The sequence below is a fragment of the Clavelina lepadiformis genome, chromosome 7, assembly GCF_947623445.1.
Source record: "Clavelina lepadiformis chromosome 7, kaClaLepa1.1, whole genome shotgun sequence".
Taxonomy (NCBI): domain Eukaryota; kingdom Metazoa; phylum Chordata; class Ascidiacea; order Aplousobranchia; family Clavelinidae; genus Clavelina; species Clavelina lepadiformis.
Window position 1 is genome coordinate 18141168 of NC_135246.1, and position 18137 is coordinate 18159304.

The 18137-nt window shown below is 35.8% G+C and overlaps 2 protein-coding genes across 3 annotated transcripts; both read right to left on the bottom strand.

Annotated features, from left to right (window-relative positions):
* Positions 1-2539, bottom strand: LOC143464856 (2-oxoisovalerate dehydrogenase subunit beta, mitochondrial-like). The gene is made up of 9 exons (XM_076962884.1): positions 2193-2539; positions 1734-1820; positions 1442-1635; positions 1183-1352; positions 1012-1106; positions 837-934; positions 619-729; positions 412-498; positions 1-306 (listed from the first exon to the last, which is right to left on the bottom strand). Exons 1-9 carry the CDS (start codon positions 2347-2349, stop codon positions 166-168), a joined length of 1140 nt encoding a protein of 379 aa, XP_076818999.1. The 5' UTR covers positions 2350-2539; the 3' UTR covers positions 1-165.
* Positions 2540-3479: 940 nt separating this feature from the next.
* On the bottom strand, positions 3480-16567 carry LOC143465573 (alkaline phosphatase-like). 2 transcript variants are annotated; one of them, XM_076963945.1, is made up of 12 exons: positions 16349-16567; positions 8679-8936; positions 8246-8404; positions 7983-8061; positions 7719-7809; positions 7404-7540; positions 7115-7265; positions 6800-6934; positions 6455-6563; positions 5952-6095; positions 4702-4863; positions 3480-4515 (listed from the first exon to the last, which is right to left on the bottom strand). In XM_076963945.1, the coding sequence occupies exons 1-12, from the start codon at positions 16404-16406 to the stop codon at positions 4367-4369; spliced, it is 1632 nt and encodes a 543-aa protein (XP_076820060.1). In that variant the 5' UTR covers positions 16407-16567; the 3' UTR covers positions 3480-4366. The 2 variants fall into 2 exon arrangements, with proteins under 2 accessions (XP_076820060.1, XP_076820059.1); XM_076963944.1 differs by lacking the exon at positions 16349-16567 and adding an exon at positions 9104-9288.
* Between the last annotated feature and the right edge of the window lie 1570 nt (positions 16568-18137).

An 18137-nucleotide genomic window follows, 5' to 3' on the forward strand; every position in this document is an offset into this window, starting at 1 on the left:
ATCCTAGAAAACATAACATCCCCACCATGAAAAGCATTTTGTGGCCTTGATCCAACAAGAAATAGAAAGTATAAAGCAAAAGGGCGCATATAATAAAGAAGCAAGAAACTACAGAGCATGGAACAAATATACCTAATGCAAATATTAGCTAGATACAAGCTAAGCTCAATAATTTGTGACATTCTTCACCGCCTCGAAGCATCTCCATTTGTCTGGTATAAAGTATGGTTCCAAGATGTGTGGAAAAGGCGTGTCATATCCACAAACTCTTTCTACTGGTGCTTCCAAGTTTAAGAAACATTCTTTCTGCAATGGGAATAATTTACAAATAAGTTTGTTGCATGTGACTTTGTATTTTATTAGCTTACAATATTGACTTCACCAGGGCAAACAGCAATTAGTTTAAATAACCTGTATCGTGCTTGCTATCTCGGCTGCAAATCCTCCTGTCAAACTTGATTCATGGCTGACAATTACACGACCAGTCTTAGCGGCAGACTGAACATAAGAATATTATTCAGTTAAGTTAGAAGTTCTAACTTAGAACAATATGATTAAATTACATTTTTTTTCCGATGCATTGCAGAAAGAAAAACATTTTATTAGTGAGTTTCTTACTTTGCAAACTGCTTCCTCGTCCCACGGGGTGATTGTAACGAGGTCAATGACCTCACATGAGATTCCGAGTTCATCGTGAGCCATTTCTGCAACTTCTTTTAATACATGGACCTGGTAGAAAAAATGTATTTCTGGGGCAGATATATCACACAAAGAACAAGACTGAACTTGTGACAGATGACAAAGTAGAATGACTTTGTAAAAGCAATAACGATTACCTGTGTACCGTATCCGATCATTGTGACGTCATGACCCAGTCTCACAACTTCTGCTTTACCCAACGGAAGAGTGTAGTCACCCACTGGGACGTCTTCCTCTGAAAAATAATATATGATTTCTTTTTCTCTGAAAATTTCACATGTAAACAGGTGGTAAAATATACAGATAAATTACCGGCAGCACGATAAAGAATCTTGGGTTCAAAAAAGAGGCAAGGATTATCGTCTCGCACACAAGCGAGAAGTAAGCCCTTTGCTTGAATGGGACTCCTAAAGAAAAACATAAAAATTAAACCGAAATTGTTAATTTTAAGCAGAAAATGCTTCAAATTACAACAGAAACAACCTTGGTATTACAATCTTCAGACCAGCGGCATGAGCAAAATGAGCTTCTGGCGTTTGCGAGTGGTAAAGTCCACCATGCCCAACAACACCACATGGTGATCGGATCGTCAGCTTTCCACACTCGAACAATCCCCCTGATCGATACCGATACTTTGCAGCTTCATTGACAATCTTTTTTTATAAATTTAATAGTATTTTGTAAATTAATAGTCAACTGACTATAAAAAGTGCTGTAAAAGGCCAGTTAAAGGGAAATTGACCTGGTCAAATGCAGGAAAAATGTAATCAGCAAATTGCATTTCGGCAACTACAGTTGATCCAGCTACAGCTGCCCCAATTGCAAACCCTGCGATGCCCTGTTCACACAAAGGAGTGTTGAACACACGATCTTGTCCATACTTTTCTTTTAGATCAACAGTGCAACGAAAAACACCTCCAAACGCAACGTCCTCACCTGCAAGACAAATTTACAAGGTAGGTATACATACAAAATTATTATCATCATGTAAATCATGGGGCCAGCTTAATATGTAAACTGTAGAAAATCCTCACCAAAGACTAAAGTTGTAGGGTCTGAACTCAGGCTTATATCCATTGCACTTGTCAATGACTGAAACAAGTTCATTTTTTCAGTGGGTCCTGTTGGCAAAAAATATGTAAGTTTTGGTATGTTGGTAATGCAGTGTAGATTAGTACAAGTTTGTGATAATGATAATTTAAGTTGAAATTTAATTGACAAAGTTTAATTGCCACAAGTAAAACAGATGCCCCGGAGTTGACATTTAACATACATGAAAGCCTAAACATTTAGCTTCCTTTTCCTTTGCATTCCTCTATTAAAACCATTATGCTTAAACTGCAGGATTAAAATTTTATTGCCAAGAAATACCGATAGGATGTAAGCATGTTATTACGGTTGCATTAAGACGTAGCCTACTTAACTGTGGCAATGGCATCACAAACAAAACAAATTCATGACTTTGCATGTTTTATGCTAAAATGCAAGCTCACCACAATCAATCGGAGGTGGATCTGGATAAAATTTGAAGTGTGTCGCGTGTCGTTTGGTTACAACAAATGAGTTGATGGATGTCCTTTTCAGTAAACATGTTGGTAGATTCTTTTTTGCTAATCCAGTCACAATTCTATTCAAATTATGCGTTGCCATGGCAGAATGAAAAACTGTTTGCAAATTAATAAGTTAAGCAATGTAGGCTAGTGTAATATCGCCATAGTATGCATTTAAGTAACAAGCCCCTTCCTGTATAGCCCCCTGCGATTGTATGCTATACCGGTAGTGTAAGTGTACAAACCCAAAGCAAGTCAGTAAGCTATACTCAGCACAATTCTGTAATCCCTAACCTATAGGCTAGTAAGAAATTGTGGATACTGTATCATATTTTTAAGAACGAACATAATAGTTAATTATATGTCTATGTTCATAAGGGAATTCCCTGTCGTGCACCTAGGTAGACCAAGCAGGACGGCATTTAAGAAGATTTTAGCTTAAAACTGTTCAAGACCTATGTTAAAATAAGAGATAGACTAAAAAATAAATTAATACATAGGCTCTGCTTCATGAAAATATTTATTGCTTGAATGTAAACAGATTTTATTCATACAGCTATACTTTTATCATCTGATAAAATGGATCGACACAGTTTAACTCTGTGACAACTTATGCCTTACTGTTTATGCAGCAAACTTTTCTTCAAAAATTGTCTTATATTTCATCCAATTAAAAATAAAATATTAAATTAGTAGATAGATCAATCTTTGGGACGGTCTTTGGCTAAAGATAGCGATCCAGTGGGTTGATCCCTCCACGTGTGGGAGATCCCAAGCTTTTTTATTGAAATCGTACAATGCGATGAAGTATTTACAAAATTGAAAACTGATAACACGCTTATTCCTGCGTAAAACGTCGGTTATTCAAAGCAGCAAATTAAGTAGTTGAATTACCGTTGTTGAAATCAGTTCTACATGCAAAGATTTTACAACACATGCAAGTAAAATATTTGCATGGACTCCGACTATCAGCCTCCAAGTTGCTACGGAAATCAAACCTAAGCTCAATTATATTTTTCGTTTTCATTTTTTCTCTACTTGATAGTCAACTCAATTAATCGTTGTGTAACTTTATTCCGTACAAGTTCGCTACTCAAACGCTCTAAGGTAAAATTTTACTTTTGCCATCCACTCACGGTTGCCAAAAGACGCTTTTTATGAAATTAAAAATGCTTTGAAGTCACGAAAGCGACCTTTTTACGATAAATTAACAGTTGCCGCAACAAGAAAAAACAGAGTAGGCTATATATTTCACCCATTTATGACAATTTTCGTAAATAGCACAGCACAAAAATTGAGCAAACATTTTACAATTGAGCAAACAAAACTAAATCTGCCTGAAAGGTACAAGGCACAAAATAACAAACGGCAGGAATGAAGAAAATATTAACGAAAACACGGAAACTTTTTTCATTTAGTGGTGATGCCGAAGCAATGAACACAAAAGTAATAGGTATGTAGAGATATTTTGAAAAAAATTCATGTTATTAACTTTTGAATGTAAAAGGCGATTGATGGGTGGTGCGAAACTGCACGCGGTTCCATATTTGTATACTGTGCAATGTATTTATAGTAATATATTTCAAGCATAAAGCAGCCGATTACATAGTAAAAAGAATACAGAAAGAAACAATTTTGCATTTTACCTGTTTTTTTGCAAAATAATACAGGTAAAATGCATACAAATATACATAAAAGTTTGGGTTAAATTTATACATTTTTAGCGTCTGAAAAGGACAATTTATTTAATAATTTAATATAATTTAATAATGTAATTCAGCAAGATATTGGCAAGTTTCATGATGAAGTATTTGAAGTTGGAAAACTAAAGCTGGTTGACATAGCATCGGTGCCCACATATATAGAAATAGTTGGTGTTCGTCCAACGAAAAGTTATCAACAAACTATTAAGTTAATTAATAAGTTATTATTGTATATTGAAACTTTCGAAAAATTCCTGTCAGGATGCCATGCTGCCCGAAGTTACCAAAAATGTTCAGTGCCAGTCCCCGCATGTAATTTTGTGTCGATAAAGACGGTTTCCTATTATATAAAACTAACGGGATGCAAACTGTTCGAACTGGAAGACTTTTTCATTTACAAGATTCATCTTTTAACTAAACATCGTCTTCGGGGGTTCCCCCATATGACTCATCGAAGAGACGCGGATCTTTTTCTTCTCTTTGAAGAAGACTTTCCTCGATCAAAGTTCCGGAAATAAAACCGCTGTTTTCGATGCAGTGCGGCTCGTTCTCATTACCTGGGCCTGGTAAAAATTGTTAAAGTTAAACTTACAATACATGTTAAACAGTAAGTTTAACAGGCCTAAATAATTCTTTAAGGTTTAAAGATAACGAGTAACATGTAGATATACATATCTACGTCTCCATAAGACAAGTCAAAGTTTATTTCAATGTTAAATTTCCATTGGTCAAGGTGACTCAAATCTTACCCAGGCAAGCGGCGTACTGTACAACCCGTGCGATATGCGTCTGTTCGTGGACCCCGGTTAAAAGGTGAGACATGGGGCCGGACCCATAAACGATGACGTCTTCAGCGCTGTGGGTCTCGCTAGAAAGTGGAACGGCGCTCTGCTGTTGGTAGTATTTGCTGGCTGTTTGGAAAAATGTTTAATAGTTCAATTCCTTTCTTTGAAATATAATTATGTTTATTTGTAAGACTTCCATTCTGCTGCAATGTAAACCATAATAAGATGAAAGAAACACTTAATCGAAATAGTATAAATAAAATAATATTAATAAATACGAAATAAATAATAATATTAATTGAAGAATTAAAGATTATCTACATTTGTATATTAAATGTCAATAATAAAAACTTAATAACAATAATAAGGTACCTGTACCGAATAAGGCCCGCCTAACACTTTTATGAAAATAACTCAAGAACCATAAATGAGAATAGACTGAAATATCGTATTCTATTAGTGAGGGTATATGACTACAACATATTAAAACCACTATACCTGACAACCCCCAAAAAAATTTTATAAAGAAATTAAAAATTCCAAAAAATGGGCCTTATTAGGAGCATAGGCTCCTAATAAGGCCCACCAATTTTGTGAGTATTTTGATTCAAAACATAGTAATAGACAACATATAACATTATTAGAAATTTCACATTTTAAGTTGTACCAACATTTAAAAAGATTCCACTAGGCGCATCAAAGTAACTGCAACAATTTGCCAACTGATGACTGGAACCACTCTTGAAGTCTGATGGACATCAATTAGCCAAGCATCTTGTATGGGCCTTATTAGGGGCATGTGGCATCCACGAAAAAAATGTCACATTTTTATCATCAGAAAAATTTTAGCAAAAAAAGTGCATTATCCTTTTCAACACTAAGTCGGTTGTTACATGAAAACTTCAGCCGGCTGACAACAGTTCATTTAACTGGCCAAATTCTCACTTACTTGTTTTCTAAATTAACAAAACCACCTTAACTGCAAATATCAAATTTTTGTTGTGCTCTAGCGAATCGGTTGATCACGTGACAAGGATGAAATCTGGTAAACCATCATGAATTTATATTAGTTTTTATGTAGGGACAAAATCTTTCATTTATTTGCACGGGTTTGCGAAATATGAGCAATGGGCCTTGTTAGGGACCGGGCCTTATTCGGTACAGGTACCCTTAATATAAAGAAAAGTGGAAATTTCTGTCAGTATTGGACATACCAGATTGCCACCTTTGAACACTTTGTCTGGGTGCGTTCTTGTTGTAGGACTTAGCAGCGTGGCCTGGCCCGTTGCCATACACGATGGTGGTATAATACTTGCCGTCAAGGGCCTTTCGCGGGTTGTTTGAAGACGAAGAAAGTCCTAGAAAGGAAAGGATTTAACTGACACAGATCTTTGTGATAAAATGCATATTTTTATATTTATGACATTAAAATAAATTTAATTAAACTTAAAATATTTTCATAATATTTTGTTAAATCATACTGTGATTACATTACATTTCAGCACTAAAAATAATAAAGTGAAAGCAAAACTTAACTAAAACTTTCTAAATGTAATTTACACAAAAGAAAAATTCAAAAAATAAAGTAAAGAGATGTAAAAACAAGTCTCGTACATTTCATAATACCGTTTAATATCTAATTAATATAATTATGAAAAATCATCAAGTTACACAACTAAAGTTTTAGAAACCTTTGTTCATTTCCCACAATTCTTACCAAACACGTCATTTCCTCTCACGCCTCCTGCTCCGATCATGAACATGTGACCGTGATCAGCGGTTGTGATGATGAGTGTGTCCTCTGCATCAGTGAGTGAACGAGCAACCTGGAGTAGAAGGAAGATGAACAAAGTAGAATTTGCAATCATTCTTAAAAAAATATCATTGCGATGAATATTTACAATGCTAATAACAGAAGTGTAAACTTCTCGAAGTCTAAACTCTCGAAATCTAAACTTCCACCAATATACGTAATTTTTCAAATTTGACTTGTAATGGTTAATATTCTGCAAATGCGAAATTGAGTTCTTAAATGTTTATGTTTCCATTGATTCTAACTCACGTTCAGAGCTTTCTCCAGCTCATGAAACTCTTCCAGAGCGTAAATTGCTCTTCCCTGGTGATGAGCTTTGTCCAACATCCCGCTCTCAATCAGGAGGAAGAATCCTTTGTCGTTTTTACTCAGGATTTTTATCGCCTAAAATTTAAACGCGTTTGTTTTAAAATGTACAGAAAATATCTGATAAATAATATAATTAACGTTGTTCAATTAAAAATATTTCATACTTTTATCTTTTAGACGCCTTTTTGAAGAAGACGTTTGCCAAAAACTTGGCCGACAAATGGCCGGTTAAAGAGAGTTAACTCTATAACGAACCTTTTCAGTCATCTCGGCCAAGGATGGTTCCCCGCCCTTATCCTTGTCCCTGTTCAGTGAATATTGCATCTCGTATGGACTGAAGAGCCCCATCAGGTGGTCTGTGGTTTGTGGATCGACCGCATCAAACTGGGCTTTGTTCCAAACGTACCTAGATAGAAAAGATACTTATAAAATATTTCCAGAATAACATTAAAAGTATATAATAATATAATTTTGCTGAACAATTTCGTTTTAACAAGTTCACAAAAAATCGGAATTGTCTTAAAACGTCCCCGCAAATTATTACCGGGCGGATTGGTTTCCCAGATCATCTTGCCACTCCTGTATTAGGTCTCTGCGATCGAACCGTTCTCCTCTGCTTGAAAACTCTTCGTCCATTGCGCCTATCGGACGCATGTGGGATCTCCCTCCCCCGAGAATGACCTTCGCAATTTTGTAGAGTTTAAATTAAGGAACTATTTTGAAATCAAAAATAGTAGATCTTATAACGAAAGCATTTTATATCAACTTACTATGTAATGACAAGCAAATTATTACTGTCTCCGAATTAAAATGTTTAGTTAATTAAAAACACTTCAAGATGCCTGATACACACACTGACCTGGATGTCACGTCTTTTCTTAAAAAGCTGCAAAGCAATGTCGTCACAATTACGTTCTGATGGACCTTTCTTATTGTCGGAATACAGGCTCCTGTAGGTACAAAACTGATTTAAAAATTTAAATATGAAACATTTAAAAAAGTTATTTAAACAAACTTAACTTAAAGATATCATAAAACGTGCTATAGGTTGGTTATACTGTATAGCGCAACATTATCACCAGTTTAATTTTTAAAACGTCATAGACAAACTATGGAAACTTGCCGTCTGTGTATATGGGCGTAAGTAGAAGCTGGCGTGGCGTGTTGAATTCTTGTGGTGGTGACAACGCCAGCAGCCTTTCCTGTAATGGGGAAGTTAAAAGCACTTTTGTAACTCAAATGTTTTCGAAAAAGTTCGCTTGAAACATCAAACAAAGCGTTGGCCTAGCACTGAAAACCTAAAGTTACCCAATAAAACAATGGTGCAGATTTCCAAGCAGAAAATCATACCAAACGCCAACGACTTTGTCTTATTCAAGAACTAACCGGCGGCTATGGCATACTCCATAGATGTGGTCACTTTATTGGCATGCACTTTGTCACAAGATGTCGCTGCGCCATTCACACCTAGCAGCCCCGATCGTGTTTTAACTCCGGTGAGGAACGCTGTGCCGGTTGAGGCGCTGTCGGGTGTCTGATGGTCAACTAGGTTTGCGGGAACAAATTTAACTTTAAAATGCTCAAGATTTAGATTTTGAAAATCATTCTTATAAAATCAAATTACTATTGTCTTCAAATGATATTTGTTTAGAGTTTAGACAATATACGTATAGAAACATTTATTCTTGTTCCCAGCAGATGAATATTTTAAAACATTGACAGATCGTAGCCTATACCTACAAAATATTCTTTACCGTCAATATATGAAAACTATACCAAAGTAAAGATTTAATTGAGCTCGACAACCATCTCAACTCACCGCTGTACGTTTTCACGATTCCTGAATGGGGCATGGAATCCAGTGACGTCATGTATTCTTCTCCGTTTTGGCCAAGTTTTTGACCAATCCGAATTCTTCCCGCCGTAATTGTGGCCAAGCTCATTCCATCCCCAATAAGCATGATGACGTTTTTCGCTTTTCCAGTTTTCAGATTTTCAAAGGTATTTGTGGCCTCTTCTAACTCGGAAAGACTCAGCTCTTCCCAAAAGTTCGTTGTAAATTCAGCAGGATCAATCGCTAAAACACCAATAAAATATGGCAAAGATTATGAAACTGGTGAACAAATTAAAAATATATACACTGTATTTAGTCCAAAACCTAGTTCTAATATTAGAGCATTGTAATTACAGCAGTTAAAGCCGGTTAAACATATATAAATAAGCCTTGTATATAACTTCTCTCACCACATTGGACTGATTTGACCAGTGCGACCACCATCAACGTATAACACGCACCCTTCATTCTTCACTCAATCAAGTTTCAAAAAACGTTTTGGTTTTTAATCTCGCACCTTTCTTTGAAAAACTTACAAAATTCCAAATAATTTGTGCTTAGTTTAACTTGTTTTTACTTTACTAACGTCACAATATAATCTGAAAATAGTTTTAAAATTTAACACGAAGAATTCTACAAAAAGAACTCAGTAAAGGCTCCAGAAACGCATCAGCTAGACTGACAGGCCTATAGGCAGGTCTTAGCTGTGTTGTCTTTATCTGTTGGATGATTTTCTTTTCCGGCTGAGTCACTTCCTAAGTTTCATGTCAGATCGACATCCTCGTATTAAGATTCTCAACGATGAGACTCTTCAAACTGAACACTTTTATATAGAGATCTGTCATTGTTAGTGTGCTTATAAAAACAATTACACGCGTTTAACGAAAAACATTATCTATAGAACGTCATATAAGGTGTTGGAAAGTCCATAAAAACGTTTGCGAATTGTGAACAGTTTTGCAAATCTTGACGCAATGGGTCCGGCAATATCCCTTCCATCTTATAGAAAAATACAATTAGTTAGGCCTGTAGTTGTTTCTGCGTAAACCATTTCGAACAGGAAACGGTTATTAATTAATTATTAAACAACTAAATACGTTTGTATACGTGATAGGTCGATGCTTAAAGAGGAACTAAAGTCATTTTCAACCTATATTCTAAAACATGATAAAAATATGCTGGTTCCGAAAATATAAACAAAATTTCTCTTATCCTTTTTTCATTAACGAGTTATTGGCAAAATCGTTTTCAAAAAAATGTGCGGGGTAACGAATGTGACGTCACCAGGATTTTTGGTGTTCGAGCATGGTGCGAATATCAGATCAATGGAAAGTTGCTGTTGCAAGACTCGTTTCGGCGAATTTAGTTGCCGTGATAGACAGTTTTATTTTAATATTTTTTTCAGGTATGGATGGTTGACCAATTGCAAGAGGCATTTCAATTAAAAAAATGCTATCTGTAACTGCATTGTGTTTTGCCAATAACTTGTTAACGAAAAAAATTAGAGATATTTTGCCCCTTAAAGAGAGGTGATGAATAAATTGTTAAAAACTAACAAAGCTCATAATCACTTCACGAGGATTATGAAAATTAAGAAGACAATTACGCATCAGCCTCGTGAAGCGATTTCTTAGTGATTTTACACTCTCTTACGTATGAATTTAATTACAGAATATTGGTTGTGGCGTATAACATACGCAAATTAGGTTACGTATTTGTCACATACTTCCGTAGTATTCTAGTAACTCCTTACTAAACTTCCGTTTAAACAAACACTTAAATCACACTAAATACGTAATACAACTGTAATATCCGATCGTAAGACCAGTCCTAATCGTAAAACGCGTAAAATGTCTTAAGTATGTAAAGCAAGTGCCTCCAATAACGATAAAGCCGCATGCTAATTTAACCAATTAGTCTAGCTTGATTAGGTATTAGTGTCATATATGCTTGTGTCAAAAGCATGTGAAGTGAATACTGCAGCTGTTAACGTCATTAAAACGTTTCGAGTCACTTAGCAATCTCGGTAAACCAATCATACGTCATGCTACAGAAGAAGCATGCAAGCAATCAAGACAAGTCTTCTTACTTGACGAAATTCCATCAATGTTGCCTGACGTTGTGTAACCATATACGTGATGCGACAACGTGGAAAAACGCATTTCCGTCCGTCTTTTACGAGGTTGACGTTTTGCCTAACATGTGCTTTTGATTCAATTGAAGCCGCAATCACGAATTGGGGATCTACTTTTCCTATGTCCAAGTTAACGACAATTAAAGGTGCATATCCACCGCTGTTGCTACAAATGGTTCTGTATCGACGTTACAATCTTACAGTAATGCTTCCAGTGTCAACAAATATTTTGCGTTTGTGTTTAGAGGTGGCCACGTTGACATTTGCTATTGTGAGTATATACAGCATTATGCTGTAGTTAACCTTTCAAACCTTTGTTGCTTTTCTACTGAGCATTGATTGTTGGTGAACATGCTTTCGTTTTATTGAGATGTAATAAGAATATATAATATATTATACTTTTTTTCTGCTCGCAGTCAATGACGTAGCATAAACGAATTTGAAGTGATATGCAGCAGAAACAACACCTACGTTTCGTGTAATTCTCGCAAAAGTGAAGTGGCGAGATTTTTGAGGTCAAATTTAAACTGATGCTGCAAGACTCTGTACTATAAACTTCCAATGAAAACTATATAAAATGTGAAATAGGAGTTTTATATATCAGCGCGGGCTTAATATTTTAGACTGGTTCACTTTTAAAACCGATAATAGACATCTTGGTAATGTTGTTGTTTGTCCAGAACTCCTGTAAAGGTCTCGGCACGTAATACGATGCATGGACACAATGATGTTTTACATATGAGGCTGCAAGTTCATAAAGTATTTACAGGTCATGGCATATCATTCTTGTATTAAAAAAGCACAGATAACAGGAACGTTACAACAACGTATTTTGTTTGCAGTATCATATCAAATGCAAAATGACCAAAAACTCATAGCTCGGGTCTTTACGTTTGCAAGAATAAAACGCACTTACCGTAAGTTCAGCGTCACTGTAATCGGCTGCGGTAACAGGCTTTTAAGCGAACGGAAAACACACTGCACAGACATCCATACACATGCACGCATCAGCACAAATCTTAAAGTTATGTGTGAGGTTTTGAACAAGATTTTGGTAAAAAAACAAACACTACATTTAAACATTTCAAATCATGTAAATGCATGTAAATGTAAATGGGATAAGTTAGTCGGGAAATTGTAAATTTGTGTTTGAAAATTTTACATTTTAAATATTAAAAAACAAATTGTTTAACTGTCATTACAAATAAATTTATTATGTATGTAATATATTAACATGTAACATAATTTACTATACACATTTGTGATAACAAATACGCACACAGTAACACCAATCTATTCCTAATAAGGGCCAGCAGTATAAGATAAATACGATAGCTTTATAGAGAAAAGCGACAAAAGTTCAGAGACGTTTTTCAGAAGTTTACTGATTTAACAAAATATATTGCTAATTATATATCGTCTTCGGGGGTTCCCCCATACGATTCATCGAAGAGACGCGGATCCTTCGCTTTTTGGGGCAACGTTTGTTCGATCAAGTTGCCGATGACGTAGCCGCTACCTTTGACACAATGCGGCTGATTTTGATTTGCTGGACCTATCGTAAAAACATGGATGAAAATTAAAACCACGCGAACGGTTCGATTTAGTTTAAACTTATGTTGGACGTATTATAGAAAAAAGACGTATTTTAGAAATAACGTTATGAAGCTTAAGGAGTCTAAATCTTACCCAGGCAAGCGGCGTACTGTACAACCCGTGCGATATGGGTCTGCTCGTGGACCCCGGTTAAAAGGTGGGACATGGGGCCGGACCCATAAACGATGACGTCTTCAGCGCTGTGGGTTTCGGTACCGAGTGGGACGACGCTCTGCTGTTGGTAATATTTGCTGGCTGTTGGAAAAAATGTACGGTTTTTGTGTTATATTTTAGAAGTTTAATATGTTTGATTTTGAAATGAAAAGAGAAATGGAAAGGAAAAGTGTGAAATTCCAGAATAATTGACTTAAGATCAACTTTGTTAAAGGTCTCCAATTTTGTTTTGTAAGTTATACGTTTTGTAACAAAAGTATAATATATTCAAATTGAAATTGTTTAGCACAATGCCTAAAATCTGAATAAAGTTTCGCATTATATCACAATATACTTTGTAGGAGGCATGCTTCATTAAGATTAATTACTGGTATGCCAACGTTGAACGCTTTGTCTTGGAGCGCTTTTCTTATGAGGTTTAGCGGCGTGGCCTGGCCCGTTGCCATAGACAATGGTCGTGTAATACTTGCCATCTACTGCCTTGCGTGGATTACCATGAGATGACGCCAAACCTATAAAAATAAGTAATTTAGACATATTTTTATAACTAGACATTGATCAAAAACGAAACCAAGTCCTAAGCTTTCTTGTGTGTACTGCAGTCTTATGTTTCGTATATAATATACAAGTCTCATACAGCGTAAAAATGTGCAAACAAAACTATATGAAAATAATTCGTTACAAAACTGAAGTTTTGGAAAACTTTGTTCATTTTCCATAAGTCTTACCAAACACGTCATTTCCTCTAACGCCTCCTGCTCCGATCATGAACATGTGACCGTGATCAGCGGTGGTGATGATGAGTGTGTCCTCCGCATCAGTGAGTGACCGAGCAACCTGGAGTAGAAGGAAGATGGAAATTTTTGTGGGGACTAAATGATTTTTCCGACTTTTTTTCTCTAAAATGGTATTTTAATAGTTATTAAGTCCATGCTCCAGTGACCTTCAGGCATTAACATACAAGCAACTGTTTGAAACAAGAGTCGTAAGAACATTTGTGAATCCAATACCATTAAGATATCACTCCTTAAGGATTATTTTGGAATGTATTTGTGAGTAGATTCAAAACGTGTTTTAAGCTGAAGACGTTTCGCTATAGCCTCTACAATCCCACTTACGTTTAGAGCTTTCTCCAGCTCATGGAACTCTTCCAGTGCGAGGTTTGCTCTTCCCTGGTGATGACCTTTATCCAGCAACCCGCTCTCAACCAGGAGGAAGAACCCTTTGTCGTTTTTACTCAGGATTTTTATCGCCTGAAAAGCAGAACTTTTAAAAATTGATCACTGTTTCGCAAATAACTCATACCAATTGTTATAATATCTACGCATATTCTTATATAAAAAAATTTTCAATTTCAAATGACTCTGTGTTCACAGTTGCCATTAAATTGTCATAAAAAAGCAGCTTCTTATATATTATAATTCTTATTTGAATTTGTAAAAACGTCATAATTTTTATCATTACAATCGTCTAAATTGAGACCTTTTCAGTCATCTCGGCCAAGGATGGTTCCCCGCCCTTATCATTCTTTCTGTTCAGTGAATATTGCATCTCGTATGGACTGAAGAGCCCCATCAAGTGGTCTGTGGTTTGGGGGTCGACCGCATCAAACTGGGCTTTGTTCCAAACGTAACTGCAAAGACATTTTATGAATTTAATAAACTGAGAATGAAAAAATGAGCTTTGTTTTAAACATAACTTTATGATAAAGTACAAGAGGAAGTTTCTGATGTTGCTACGACAGAAGCTGTCAATTACAATCATCCTTTGAAAACGAAAGTATATTGAAATGTACGTCGAGGTATTCCATTATTAAGATATTTATCAAACTACAAAACGATTGACAAATTCTAAATTAAATAACTTCAATATGTAGAAGATTTGCTTAAGACCTTTCACGTTTGCGTCACTTTTCTAAACCAACTCGTAGGTGTTTATACAGACAACACTGTGTGTACAGTGTGACATTAAAACACAATTTGAATATAATCTATGAAATAACGACTAAGCGCTTTAAAACCTACCTGGCCGACTTATTGGCCAAATCATCTTGCCATTCCTGGATTAGGTCTCTACCATCGACTCGAACGCCCATAGACTTAAACTCTTCGTCGGCGACACCTACCGGACGCATGTGAGACCTCCCACCTCCGAGTATGACCTTCAAGAATTTAAACATTTCAATGTCAAATTTATTTTGCTTTCGAATTGAAGATGTTGATTGTCAAGATGAATAATTCCAGATTGGGTAAATAAAACCATTAGTATCTTTTTAATCAAGTCAAAGCATAAGTTGAAATATTTATTTTTTTAAATCTTCAATGTTTTGTTGCCCACATTTTTGTGGACACTGCATGATGAATATATATGTAATAAATATTATATATATATAATATGTTGTACAGGTATTAGAAGTATTAGAAGTTGTAGAAGTATTAACACAAAAGTTTCCCAATAAGGTGAATATATTTAACAAAGGCAATCGCAGAAAAAATTCTAACCTGGATGTCTCGTCTTTTCTTAAAAAGTTGCATAGCTATGTCGTCACAATGACGTTCTCCCGGAGTTTTCTTATCGTCTGAATACAGAGTTCTAAACATTCGGGACAAAACACGCATTGTGAAGATGAATATTAAGCAAGGTCCCGATAGCCTATACATCAAACTTACCGTCTGTGTATATGGGCGTAAGTAGAAGCTGGCGTGGCGTGTTGAACTCTTGTGGTGGTGACCACGCCAGCAGACTTGCCTGAGAATCAAAAAAATAACATATGATTTAAAAAAGCGTAAAAACACAAACACAACCTACTAAAGTCTCACATCTTTTTACCTCATTGACCAATACTATAATTAAATACTTTTATTACCAATGCTATTATTTCATTTATACGAAATCAAAAAATCGCAACTCACCTGCTGCGATAGCGAACTCCATGGACGTTGTCACCTTGTTTGCCTCCACACGAGAACAAGACGTTCCTCCACCGTTGACTCCCAACTTCCTGAACCGGGTTTTGATTCCAGTGAGAAGAGCGGTTCCGGTAGAGGCGCTGTCGGGAGTTTGGTAATCGACTACAGAAGCAGAAGGAGGAGTTGGATTTACAGTTGTCTTGATTTATTCTGATTAATTTTCTTAATCTACTGTGTCGCAAAAAATTCTTAGAATTCCTATATCTTTTTTGTTTCCCTATCGTCCTTATAGCCTTGTTATTGCCTGACAAACTGTACTAAAACTTCAGCAGCAAACTGTTAACATTACATATTCAACCAACAGGCAACAAAAATAGACAATTTTTTAAACATTGGTAAATCATCTACTCACGGCTATATGTTTTCACAAGTCCTGAATGGGGCATTGAATCCAATGACGTCATGTATTCTTCTCCGTTTTGGCCAAGTTTCTGACCAATCCGAATTCTTCCCGCCGTACTTGTGCCCAAGCTCATTCCATCCCCGATAAGCATGATGACGTTTTTCGCTTTTCCGGTTTTCAGATTGTTAAAATTTTTTTTGGCATTTTCCAACTCGAGACGACTCAAATCTTCCCAAAAGTCCTTTGTAAATTCGGCAGGATTTATCGCTGAAATAACAAGAGTAATTAAGCTTTAAAGGTTCTGAATAAAAAGCTGAACTGAGGTAAAATTAATTTACAAATAAGCAGGAAACTTTTTTGTGACCATCATAGACCATCACTTACTACGTCAGTTAAACCCATTTAATCGTAATATCAAGTCGTACAAAGCTTCACTCACCACATTGAACTGATTCGATCAGTGCGACCGCCATCAACGTAAAACAAGCGCCTTTCATTTTTCATTTAATCAAGTTTCAAGAAACTTTGAAGTCTATTAAACTAGTTAATTACTTTAATTTAATATGATGTAATCAAAAGCAATTAAAACAACATTTAAACAATTTTAAATAAGAACAAGTTCTCCACAGCGACCTCGGCAAAACTCCAGTCATGAATGAATTGAACAGCCAGACCTATAAGCAGATATTCACTTTGTTACCTTTATCCGAACTGGCTAAACTGATTAAACTGACAGGTCTATAGGCAGGTCTTTGCTGTGTTGTCTTTATCTGTTGGATGATTTTCTTTTCCGGCTGAGTCACTTCCTAAGTTTCATGTCAGATCGACATCCTCGTATTAAGATTCTCAACGACGAGACTCTTCAAACTGAACACTTTTATATAGAAAGCTGCTTGTCTATAAGTAGACCTTATAAAAACAATTGCTGGTATATGGTAATTATTATATTACCGTGGAAAATCTTAAAAATAGTTCACTGTTGCAATCTGTGAGACGTGTGCAATGTTTGATAAACTTAGTGGGCGATATCTATCATTTGTGGCCTATTTCATTGTAAACCCGTGTTTTGTGGTCGATATAGCTTCTCGTAATTAACTTTGTTGTTTTTCGTAGCAACATTTTGGACATCGGAAAAATTATTAATTATTATATGATTTGATTTCCGAACAGATAATAACTCGAATTCAGTAGAACAGTGAATAAAACTCCCAGAATTGTATTCCTCACTAGAAATCTTTCCTTCGTAAACGGGCTTGTTTTATTTTGCCGCGTACGGTTGCATTTTATACAGAGTATTATGAAAAAATAATAAATATATATGAAATTTGTCTTTTTGAAATAACAGGGTTTGTTTTTTTGCTCACCACGTTTCAAAAAATTAACCTCTGCTTAGGCGTCATTTTTAAAAAACGCAACAGTCTTTAGGAATAATTTTTTTTTGTAAAATCACAAAGCTTTTTGATTGTACAGCGAAATACTATATTAGACAAGTAAATGTTCCAAACAATGACAGCCATGGTCCAATTTACCATCAAAATATCGGTCCAAATGACATTTATTGCAATGAAACTAAATGCATGAGATCACTGGCGTATTTAGGGACGATGGCCATTGGACCAGGGTCGTGGCCAAGCCAAGTTTTTCGAATAATAGGCATTTTTTCGTCTTCATTGTTTTTCGTTGATCGTATTTTCTTGTGTGCAAATACTTATCTGCTAAAACCTACTCATGAAAACTTAAAACCACAAACTTTTTCCACATTTTTGACTTTTTTTTATAGGGGAAACTTTAAAAGCAGCTTTTAAAAACTTTTTTCCCCACCCTCGAAGCAATTCTATAAATATCTCACTGCAGGTGACCGGAGAATCATGCAGCTGATTAATACTTCCTCAAACTTGAAAATAAATAAGGTGCAGAAGGATAAAATTTGGTTGTCCAGCGCATGCCGTTATGCGTAACTACACGTGCGTAAACGTGCTGGGAGGAGGCCTTTGCGTTTCTTCAATTACGCTAAAGTCTTACGTCATTCACGCTAGAGTTGAACGGAAATTGCCTCAGAATGACTTGTTTGAAAGTTCACCTACGAAATCGAAAGCTTGAAACATTCACTGCGTACATTGAAGTCCACCATGCGCAGATAATGACTGCGCACGAACAACCCGGGGTCAAAAACAGTTGAAAGTTCTTGTCACTTCTCGCCCAAACCACTGTAAAGCAGCATCAACCAG

What these genes read in the sequence shown, in the direction of transcription:
- LOC143464856 (XM_076962884.1), bottom strand. Translation starts at nt 2,349, where the DNA reads ATGGCAACGCATAATTTGAATAGAATTGTGACTGGATTAGCAAAAAAG. An exon ending in CTGAAGATTGTAATACCAAG is followed by an intron (nt 1,107 to 1,182) that starts GTTGTTTCTGTT and finishes GTTTTTCTTTAG; the next exon opens with GAGTCCCATTCAAGCAAAGG. An exon ending in TGATCGGATACGGTACACAG is followed by an intron (nt 730 to 836) that starts GTAATCGTTATT and finishes TTTTTCTACCAG; the next exon opens with GTCCATGTATTAAAAGAAGT.
- LOC143465573 (XM_076963945.1), bottom strand. Translation starts at nt 16,406, where the DNA reads ATGAAAGGCGCTTGTTTTACGTTGATGGCGGTCGCACTGATCGAATCA. An exon ending in GATCGAATCAGTTCAATGTG is followed by an intron (nt 8,937 to 16,348) that starts GTGAGTGAAGCT and finishes TTGGTGTTTTAG; the next exon opens with CGATTGATCCTGCTGAATTT. An exon ending in TACGCCCATATACACAGACG is followed by an intron (nt 7,810 to 7,982) that starts GCAAGTTTCCAT and finishes TTGTACCTACAG; the next exon opens with GAGCCTGTATTCCGACAATA.